General features: G+C 34.8%; 1 protein-coding gene across 1 annotated transcript; it reads right to left on the reverse strand.

Moving 5' to 3' along the window:
- Positions 1–3,905: 3,905 nt before the first annotated feature.
- PP5.2 (protein phosphatase 5.2) lies at positions 3,906–7,096 on the reverse strand. The gene is made up of 12 exons (XM_079069527.1): positions 6,933–7,096; positions 6,439–6,608; positions 6,271–6,342; positions 6,010–6,160; positions 5,622–5,730; positions 5,412–5,529; positions 5,093–5,240; positions 4,771–5,019; positions 4,515–4,640; positions 4,329–4,429; positions 4,156–4,230; positions 3,906–4,068 (listed from the first exon to the last, which is right to left on the reverse strand). The coding sequence occupies exons 1-12, from the start codon at positions 7,009–7,011 to the stop codon at positions 4,009–4,011; spliced, it is 1,458 nt and encodes a 485-aa protein (XP_078925653.1). The 5' UTR covers positions 7,012–7,096; the 3' UTR covers positions 3,906–4,008.
- Positions 7,097–11,740: the final 4,644 nt, after the last annotated feature.

Below are 11,740 nucleotides of genomic sequence, written 5' to 3' on the forward strand. Positions count from 1 at the left end.
CCATGTAATGAGGTAACCGGTTTCAAGTTACAAAGTTACAATGTTGCATATTTTAGTCCTAAAACAAAAGGTGGTTGTGTACTTCTTCTAAAAAACTACTTTGTTGCATAAATTTGGGAAAAGGTAATACATGATCGCATAAATTAGCATTCGACCATTTTAAAGCTATACAGAACAAGGAAAATTATAAAGGTGTTAAACACATGTTTTTCTCAGGGATTAATTAAATATATTCATTAATTGTTCTCTAAATAAAGGATGTGTGTATAAAGAAAGTAATGTGTCAACAAATGTTGCTTCTTTTTGGACTAAACGGATCGTTTGAATGACATAATTGACCATTTTACCCTTTTATTTGGAATAAATACAAAAAATGATTGTTTATTTGATTGCGATTATAAATATGAACAAATATGACCGAAAGAATGGTACCTATAGTATGAAAATTGATAGAACTAGGTATAGCAATTGCTTCTTGAAACTTGAGCTTCATAAGAGCTTTTTCCCATTTCTTCAATTTCTTAGAAACATCTGGATCATTTGGACATATTCTTTTAACCTAAATCTAAACCATGTGTGTATTAATGAAAATATGTTAATGAAAATGAACACGCCATCGTGTCGTATCGTGTTCGTGTTAAATAAAGTTTTATTGTGTCGTATCGTGTCATGCAAATCGACACGATTGCCCAATTTGATACCTACTATTTAGTAAATATGAGAAAAAGGCATAATGTATTTAAAACTTTTTATAAAGTCTGAATTATACAGGGACCTTTTGAATCAAATTTAAGTTATTCTAAAATCCTTAATACAAATCATATAAGACAATATATGATAAAAAAATAAATAAATAAATATAAGAAGTAACAAGTAGCTAACAAAATAATAAGGTATAATTTGTAAAATAAGTATCCTACTTGAAACAAATCATCAATGTGTTGTATTTATAGTTTTTTCTGGTTTTATAGTTGTAGACTTAAAAGACTTATGTAACCAGAAAAAAGAGACGCGAACAGGGGCAGAACTGCAAAGGACAGTGGAGAGGGGGAGATAGGTGGAGGCTGTAGATTGGCAGAGGGCGGCGACATTGGATCTTCAAACACCCAAAGCATGTATTTTTAGTGTTTTTTTGCTTCCATCTTAGTTTTGAGGGAAAATGACTTTGGAGGGTAACTAACTGTTGAGTTTGTTCTCATTTGGTCCCTTTCATCTTTTTGGTACCCAATATACAATCGAACTTGTTGTTTGTGTTCACCACAACCCTTTTGACCGGATTTTAACATGCTATCACCTGTGATAGTCGGTCAAAGGGTTGTGGTGAACACAAACAACAAGTTCGATGGTATATTGGGTACAAAAAAAAGTGACCAAATGAGAACAAACTCAACAGTTGGTTACCCTCCAGAGTCATTTTCCCCAAAAAGTTAAATGAAATTAAAGTTTCAACATAAACGTTTACCTCAAGGTATATTTTGGTGATGTGTTTGCAAAAACTGCATGATCTTGTACATATTGATGTTGTATCTTATCCCATGAATTCGATCTTAAAGCCAAGTAAACTCAAAAATCACAGCACTTATGATTCTACTCGTTTGTAGACTTGTCCAGAATCCATGATACGATAAATCATTTGATTGGAAATGTAAATGTAGTCATGAAATGCAGCTGCTCAATCAAGATTCCCCTAATAAATATTCAAGTGCATTACAAAGTTGTACATGTATGAATAATGTTCTTTCGCGGGTTATGTTTTGAAGAGAAACAAGAATGAATCTCATAAAGTCATTAATATGAGCAAAAGATGACGTAGGATTTTCTGTAAATGAGTAGAGGGAAAATGACTTAGGAGGGTAGGGTAACTAACTGATGAGTTTGTTCTCATTTGGTCTCTTCCCTTTTTTTGTACCCAATATACCATAGAACTTGTTGTTTGTGTTCACCATAACTCTTTGACCGACTATCACAGGTGATAGCTGGTCAAAAGGGTTATGGTGAACACGAACAACAAGTTCGATGGTATATTGGATACAAAAAAAAAAAGGAAAGGGACCAAATGAGAACAAACTCAATAGTTAGTTACCCTCCAGAGTCATTTTCCCTAGTTTTGATCTTGTAAATCTTTCGCAAGCTTAATAAAAGATAGAATTTTATAGAGAATGTATTGTGAGAACTGATATCTATTATGGAAAAGGATTTATTTACTTTAATTAACCACCCTTCATTAGTTTATTTCCTTTCTTACAATGTTTTAGGGCAAAATAATAATATTATCAAGTCTATAAAAGGGTCAATATATTTCTAACATTGTCGATGTATAGATTGATGAATCAATTTGAAGGAGTCGAGAATCCTTTTTGTGGGTTTGCTTTGAATTGAAAGGACTAAGAAGATGAAGATGAGGGTAGAATAGTATTTTACCTTGATCTTAATAGAGAACTTTTAAGTTTTGACTCGGTTAGAGATAGGGACTGAGTATTGTCACAAAGCTAAGTTTTAAGGACCATCAGTGCAACAAATGAAACATCTGGACCAAATCCATAATTTCTAACACTGTTAGCATATGCTTCTAATATATATATTTTTTACAATTTAATATACTAATTCATTAATTTAATTATCACCATACAACGAGTGAGATGACAAACTGGCAACAAGTTGCGCCGCTAAGCCTTTTTGTATGGTAAAACTAATTATTTTAAAAAGTACATCCATAGATCTAGGGGATATAACATTGATATGCATGATCCGTTTTATTTCATATAAATTATAATAAATGTGTAGTTTCAAACGAGTAAATTACTTATTTTATTATGGAAATTAATATTAATTTTATTTTACGAGTATTTTATAAAAATTATAATAAACGTGTAGTTTCAAACGAGTAAATAACTTATTTTATTATGTAAATTAATTATTATATTGTGTAAAAAAAAAACTAAAACGTTCTAATATGTGTTTTGTAGCACTGCGTTGAAATTATGAAACAACAAATTAGAATCATAACCTGTTTTACTTTTATATATACTTTTAAAAAAAATACAGTATTCTTCTAAAAAATCCAACTCTAATAAATTTTCATTTTTATTTAAGAAGAAAAATATTACATATTTATATAACTCTATTTCAGATTTTTCATTCCTTTTATTTCCTTTTTGTAAAAAAAAATAATGAAATTTTTAGTTACATTATAAAATTACTATAGTAAAACCATTCAACAAGTATAAACAAAACAAATTATGGAATCGACAACACAAGCACAAGGTTTAATCACATGTGAATAGCTTAAGCACAAGGTGTGAATAATAGAGTTTAATCACATGCAAGTGCATATAATAAAAATATATATAAAAAAAATAATAATAATTCGCATTTTTATACAAAAATATTATGTTGATATTAACATTAACTTATAGAGAACTAAAAAATAAAATTTTTAATATATTCGATAAAAATAGCATTCCAAAATGGATGGTCAACATTCATTCTGGCATTCTCGATTTCATAATTATTCTTGTGTGAACATACTTCTTTGTTTTTGAAAAGAAAAAAATTGGTTGCAATTACGCCATGACAAGTTTCAACTTTTGTTGATATTCTATAGAAAAGCTAATTTTTAAAAAAATATTCGCTTTATAAGAAATCTAAATCTTCCAATATGTTGACTTTTCATTTCCTTACTACATATGTCATCTTACAATATTCTAATTTGGATAATCTTCTTGTTCAAATGGAATCTACACGCTACATCCCACTTTTCTCTATTCAGACATGTACTTTGGATTTCCCTTATCGGCCGCAGAAAATCTACTTATATTACTCAGCTCTTAATGTATTAATTCTTTTTTCTATTGCAAATCGACTTTGCATGAAAAAATAAATAAATAAATAAAGCTACATCAAAATTTGATATAAACTTATCAAGATAAAAAAACTATGAGGTTCCACATATTTATGTGCATTTATAGATGTGAGAAACCACCTATTCTATGTGTCAAAAAGATAACACTAAGAGAACATGCGTAGAAAGTTGCTTGCGTAGGCCATCGGCTTCACATCCGGATGTGGCTGCAATTTTCATAAATTTACAGTATAAATCACAGACACAGACACAGACAAAAAGAAAAGCATATAAAAACGGTAAGAGATACTAACCACAGCTGAAAACGTTACAATCTTTGGCTCCATAACGGGAGCTTCAAAACGAATGAAAGCACCTTTGTTGCCCATCTACACAAATGTTAAAAATAAAAATACAAAATCATAAACAACTGTCAATTTATTTTGGGTTATATAATTAATTAATTAACTAATTACCATTAAATTACCTGGTCACAGTAATTTGGAGCAGAAAAAACAGTGATGAGTTTCCCATCATGTTCGATTTCATAACCATCATCTTTCACCTCGTGAGACCTCACAATTAAATCTATCAAATAAACAAAAACTCAATGGTTAAAAATTGAAACTTTAATAATTAAAAAAAATATATCCATTTATGATTAATTAATTACCAAGATTATTATCCTTCAAGAATCTTTTTGTCACATCTCCACCAAAAGAAAGACCTACACCACGTTTGCTAGGTCCTCTTCCAGGATCAGATTGTGGATCACTCCATAGTAGTTCACACATTAACCCTAATAATAAACACCAGATTTATATTAGCAATCTACTTTCATTTCTTCTTATTATAAAATAATTTTTTAAAAAATATATACAATGCTATATTACTCAAAGTACAATGCATAAATTATTTCTTGCATTTACCTTCTTCTGGAGGCTCACAAAACCGATTGATTGCTTTAATTTGAGAGAGTTTGACCCCATCAGTGCTAAAAAGTCCTCCATGAACAACAAATATTTTCTGATTTATAACATGAGCTAATGGTAAATAGCAAAAAACTTGAGCAAAAAGTTCCACAAATTTATCAGTCAACTTTGATTTGACCTCCCCCTCAAACCCATAAATCTTGTTCATGCTCTTGCTTTCGTGATTTCCACGAGAAAGATATATGGCTGAAAACATTAAAAAAAAATAAATGATTATAGTGTTTAATAGCAATAAAGATACATGATCAAAATCAATTACCTGATTGAGACATACACTTGAATGCAAAAAGTGTAAGAATAACCTCAACAGAGAAAGACCCTCGATCAACAAAATCACCATTAAACAAATATGGATTTTCATCAGAGGGAAGACCATTGAGCTCAAAGATGTTTAACAGATCAAAAAACTGCATTTAATGAAGGTGGGCCCCATCCCCATCAGAAAAGAAAAAGAAAAATCAAACTATTAAAGAAAATGGAGTGTTTCTTTCTGACTTGATACATAAAGAACAACTTAATAGGGAAAGCCAGGCATGTAAGTCCTCTCATTTTACAAATTTGCCCTTGTTTATATTTACCTGACCATGTATATCACCACAAACTGTGAAGTGCTTTCCATCTGGAACTTTTACATCAACAAGAGAAGGCAAAGCCATTAGAATGTCCCTTGTTTGCATGACAATTTGAAAAGCACACCTAAAACAATAACATTAAAACTAAGAGAAGATAGAGTATGATATTGAATTGATAGTAATAAAAAATTAAATATTTTGATAAGAAGTATATACCGTTGATGTAAGGATTTCTGATTCTTGAATTCATGCATCATTTTCTTGATGAATTCTAGAGTTACTACATCTCCCTCTATTCTTGCACCACCATATTGTGGCTCCACATCTTGAGTTTACAGATAAAGAAGGTTTAGATTTTAGAAAGGGTTGTTTAAACAAAATTCAAAATTTTATTGTTTAGCTCTAACTTCTTGAAGCAAAATCATTCAATGTATTTAAACAACAAAATCATAAAGAGAAAGTCTTCATGTAAAGTTGATTGTAAGACTTTTATTTGAATTTGGGAAAAAATACAATGATTTTAATGCTGCTGACAAAAACAGAGGGAACTTAAAACAACTAACTGAGTCACAAACAGAATAAAATATCATTGAAATAATGATACCTATAGTACGAAAATCGATAGATTCAGCTACTGAATGTTGTTCAGAACTAGGTGTAGCAATTGCTTCTTCAAACTTGAGCTTCATAACAGCTTTTTCACATTCCTTCAGTTTCTTAGAAGCGTCAGGATCATTCGGACATATTCTTTTCACCTAATTCCATATAAATGTAAAGCAAACCATCAGTGTCGATGATCAAGTGAGAATAATTTAACGATTAACAGTCTTAATGAGATGATGAAATCATGGAAATCAATACAAACCTGTTGAAAATCCTTGAGTGCTTCTTTAAACTTTCCCATTGCAAGATATGCAGCACCACGACGATAATAACCCTAAATTAATGCACATTTCATCAAGAAAAAGCAATATATTCATAACGTAGAATTCTAAGAAAGGAAGAATCAAGATAAATAAGTTGAAGAACATGCCTTTGAGTACTTGGGATCAATCTCAACAGCCTTAGATGCATCGTGTATTGCACTACCATATTCCTCCAACTTGGTATGAGCTAGGGCTCGATTCGCCAGATACACAGCATTTTCACTATTTAGTTCGATTGCTTGTGTATATAAATCAATTGCCTGAGAATATTTATGAGCTGACAAACCAATCTTTCATGAATCAGAAAACGTACAGGGGAAACCAAAACCATCAAGGTATTACAATCTAAGAAACGGACTGATACTAATCGAAGTAACCATTGGTAACGAAACAGACTTCAGAATTTACCAATTTGACGTTCCTAATGGTCAATATGTGCAAACAGTCTTTAAAAGTTTCGCTGAACCATAATAGGGATCTTTTTGGGACGAAGGGATAGATAACTACGATTACACATATTTGAATAAGCATATTACTGGCGTTTAGTACAATAGAGAGTGGGTTATTTGAAGGAACAAAGGTGTAAGAACGTAAAGAATACCTTTGAAAGCTTCATTCGCTTGGAGTTTAATTTGTTCTGCCTTCGAGACGTCTGAATTTTCAGCAGCCATGGATGGCATAATCGAACAGAGAACAAGCTCTCAAACAACTGTTCGCTTTTTGCGTAGCACGGAGATTGAGATGCATTTCCAGCTTCACCCCAACACTGTTTTGGAGGTTAGAAAAGAAAATATTATTTTTAATAATAATAATAATAATAGTCGTTTGGTTCTTGACTTTTAATAATAATAATACTCCTTTGGTTCTTAACTTTTATTTTGTATTTGGATAGTCTCTATATTATGTTTTTATTGCGGTGTCGGTCCCTACTATGTCTAAAAAGACTAAATTGTCCTTATTAATTATTTTTATTTATGGTTTATTTATTTATTTTTAAATAAAATTATTTATAAAATAAAAAAATGATAATATGTATATCCCCAACCTCTTCACCTCTATATCCCTCTGTCGGTTTTAGAGAAATGAACACCCAACCTCTACTACTACTGCTTTAACACCAGAGCCGCTCACCATTACATGCAACCAAGTGCCTCTTCTGTCGAAATCCACCCTTACCCTTTATCTTCTAATCCTTGAGTTCTACATCCCTTTCATCTTGTCTTTAAAGCCACCACCTCCCACCTCCTCTACTCTTCCTACTGTTAGAATCTACCTCTCTCAGTCCTTCCTCGTCGGTGAAAAACCCTTCATCAGAACCACCAGTCACCGCTACCTTCTTTAGAAAACCCATAATCTTGGTAAAACCCTAAAATCTGGCCTCCAGATGCTCCGAAGTTGTTCCACCTCTTCGCCCCTAACCGATATGCAATTTGGTTTCATCTCGGTGCACTGCATCTACTCCCTCATCACCGTCTCCATTTTTTTGGTTTTAAAGGTCAATTGAAATTATTATTCTCGCTTAAATCGAATTAAGCTAATCAATCTCTTTGAAGTCTCATTGGAAAACTAGCTCCAATTGTATGGTAGGCTCTAATATGTCACACCTAAAAACCTAAGAAACACTAGGATTGAATATAGGAGAGACGGGAAGAGAAATTTTGATTTCTATATGGGAGGAGGTAGGGTCATATTTCCCAAGGACTTAGGGTCCTTTATATAGCTGTCAAATAATCTTAGAAACCCTATATTTGAATTTAAAATAATAATATTTTAATCCGATGTATATCTAGTTTCCTTATCTGATTTGGAGGCTTCCAGAACCCTAATAGAAGAGCCTCGACACCGATGTATATCTAGTTTCCTTATCTGATTTGGAGGCTTCCAGAACCCTAATAGAAGAGCCTCGACACCGGCCACCTATAGAAGGTTATGGAATTCCTCCTTTATTCAACTATTAAATAATTGTAGTTCAATCCTTGTACCTCTAATTAATTCTATTTAACCCAGAATTAATTCCAAATTAATCTTGATTAATTCTTAATTAACTATTATTATTTCTAATTAATATATTGATCATATAATACATCAATAAATCATTTATCGCTCTCTTATAATCAATCCAAGCTATTCCATGGTTGTAAGGGCAACCCCACAATGACTTTACTTTTATTCTTCAATATTATACCAATTTAGTTAAAACCTCAGACACTTAATCCAACAATCTTTCACTTTGATAAGTTGCTAACTACGATTGTTTGTATAATCTAGAATAACAAGTACGGTGTGTTTTCCAAAGACACTGCCAAACTCTGATCAGATCAGACGTCGGCCCTAAGATAAGTGATCAACTATCCCTTTGTTCTTCCTGATATCGTATGGACACGAGACATGTATTAAAATCAATACCATGGTCTAAGATTTTGTTTCACGATTTCTCGATTTGTGATAACGTCATTAGAATACGAATTAAGCACATCAGTTTAGTCTCGGTTGGGTCCAACACTATAATGTCAACATCAAATCATCGAGGAGACCAATGATATCACTTTTCCTTAATAGGCAAAATGAACGAATAAACTTTGACTATATAATCATACCTTTTACTTATCAAGTCACACATGAAATTACACTTTATAACATCTAGTTATGAATGCGTTGGTGCAAACCAATGCACAACAGATTCACAAACTATGACTTATATATCTATGTTTTAAGAATAGAACATATTATCGTTTTAGAATTACTCGTGATTAAATCCATGAAATAATCTCTAGGAGTGGGTTTAACCAATACTCAAATCCACATTTTCTAAGTACTTATGAATACTACATCAATTCATATGCAATGTCCAATCCATATAGACAATCTACAAACAATTCATGACAATCTTAAATCAATACATTCTCCCAAAGTATGACCGACTATGGCATTTTGAATAAATTAATATTCGGGAAGTAAACCATGCAAGGTGAAACACAAGAATAAATTAATTGAACAATGGGTCTAAGGCACCAAGGTCGGCCCATTCATTTAGTTGTAGTGTTTATTGTAGATTCACTACTGATATGTCTGTATGCATGTATATGTTGTATGCTAGTGATTATGTGGTATGCTATTTGACTATGTGGTATGTGGTATGCTAGTTGTCTTTGTGATACTTGCATGGAAGACCATGGGGGGAGCCCATGGCACTTAGATGTAAGACCATGTGGAGAGCCCATGGCTTTCCTATTAAAGACCATGGGGGAGCCTATGGCACTTGGATGTAAGACCATGTGGGGGAGCCCATGGCTTTTCATGAAACATCCCAAAAACACGGTCTGAAAATTTCGTTTAATTTAATAATAAAACCATAGTCGATAAACATCATATAAAAATCATAAGCAATGTATCTCAAATATTATAACAACTGTCAAGTATATCAGAGTATAAACACCCAGGCTGAACAAATGGTGTGTGCACTGCAATCTTCCCGAGCTCCTCTTTTGAAAACTGAGCACCTGAAACCAAAACTGAAAACTGTAAGCACAAAGCTTAGTGAGCTCCCCCAAACTACCACATACCATACAATAACACAGATAACACATAATGGGCCTTGCCCACTGCATCCGGCCCCGCCCGGCATCGGACCGAAGTCCGGCATAATCTGGGCCCCGCCCACTGCATCGGGCCCTGCCCGGCATCGGACCAAAGTCCGGATTAACTTGGGCCCCGCCCACTGCATCGGGCCCCGCCCGGCATCGGACCGAAGTCCGGAATAACTTGGGCCCCGCCCACTGCATCCGGCCCCGCCCAGCATCAGACCGAAGTCCGAAATAAGCTGAACATAACATAACAAGGACATATAGCATAATCACATACTGCATCGGACCGAAGTCCGGATCATATAACACATATCACAAACATGCATGAATCACAAAGACATCAAGCATACATACTACTACGTCGGGCCCCGCCCGGCATTGGACCGAAGTCCGGAACTACTATCATCTAAACGGGTCGACATTGTGGTCGTAGACCTGTTCCTATTGGAAGGAAACCCACCTCACCCTGCTGAAGTCCCGCTGACAGAACCATAGCTGCTCGATGACAGATTCCCGATCTGTCAATATCAAAATAACACCCAATTAATAATTGGGTTTTAACACATATTCATAAATCCATGCTTGGGGTAAAAGACTACTTTACCCCGTAACTTAGCTTGACTCAAGCTCAAGGCCCAATCCAAAGGCCCAAAAGTCTAATAATGGACCAAGGCCCAGCTATGGCCCAATTTTCCAAATTAGGCCCAGGCCTATACATGGTCTTATTCTAAGGCCCAATATCATATAATCATTAAGGCCCACACTATGGCCCAATTTTCCAAATTGGGCCCAATCCATCATATGGGCCTTACCCTAAAGCCCAACTAATTACTCTAGTCCATTTGATTATTCTTGGATGACCCATTAATCAACCAATTACCAAAGCCCAATGGAAAGGCCCAACTCAAGGCCCAAGTAAAATTAGGGTTTCACATAAAATGACGATTAGGGTTAAATGTTTCTTACTTAACCCATTAAGGACTTAATCCATTAAGTCCTTTACTCTACTAGATAAGTGCTATGAAGTGATTGGGCTTAATACACAATCCAATCTCAATGGCCCAAGAGTGGGTCCAATAAGTCTAAGGCCCAATTACTCACAATTAGGGTTTTCTAAACCCTAATTAGGGTTTCCACTCAAACATGGCCCAATAGGCCCAAAATTAATCTTTAAGCCCATTAGGGTTTTGGCTAGGTCAATTAGGGTTTTGCGTGTGGGGCACCACCCACTACCACCTCGGATAGTGGTGGTCAATGGCGACTCACGGCGGCGGCCACCACCTTACGGTGGTGGTTATTATTATTTATTATCCAATGCTAATTACAGTTACAAGGCTTTTATCCAAAATAACACACACACTCACTAACACACACTAACTAATACACACACTAACTAACACACACACATACACACACAGCCACACCATGGTGGCCGGCGGTGGTGGTGGCTTTTCCCCAGAAATTCGGCTAAACAAAACCCCCACTACACTTAAATGAACACACACAAGCACTCTTTGCCTAGAACAGTAACACAGCCACCCACCTGGTGGCGTACATGGCGGCGATGGAGCGAGATGGCGGCAGCGGCAGCAGCTTTGCTTTGACAGCCACCACCTCACGGTGGTGGTCGCGTTTCCTCTCGATCCACTGCCCAGCAACACTTCAACCTCGCTTAACATGTCGTCTGGAGCAAGGTGCTTCATCCACGCTTGGCAGCGGAGGCTCGCGGTGGTTTTCCGACTCTACACGACGCCGGCAGCAAGAGCTGGGAGTAAAAGAAGAAAGGGAGGCGAAGAAATGAAAGCAGCGACCGATCGCCGTCGCT

Source organism: Lactuca virosa, chromosome 8 (genome assembly GCF_052849685.1).
Source record: "Lactuca virosa cultivar CGN04683 chromosome 8, Lactuca_virosa_CGN04683_v6, whole genome shotgun sequence".
Classification (NCBI taxonomy): domain Eukaryota; kingdom Viridiplantae; phylum Streptophyta; class Magnoliopsida; order Asterales; family Asteraceae; genus Lactuca; species Lactuca virosa.

Excerpts from the sequence above, each read along its gene's own strand:
- PP5.2 (XM_079069527.1), bottom strand. The coding sequence starts at position 7,011 with ATGCCATCCATGGCTGCTGAAAATTCAGACGTCTCGAAGGCAGAACAA. Across the intron at positions 5,731-6,009 it reads TATCGATTTTCGTACTATAG|ATGTGGAGCCACAATATGGT; the intron begins GTATCATTATTT and ends TGTAAACTCAAG. Across the intron at positions 4,430-4,514 it reads CTTGAAGGATAATAATCTTG|ATTTAATTGTGAGGTCTCAC; the intron begins GTAATTAATTAA and ends TTTATTTGATAG.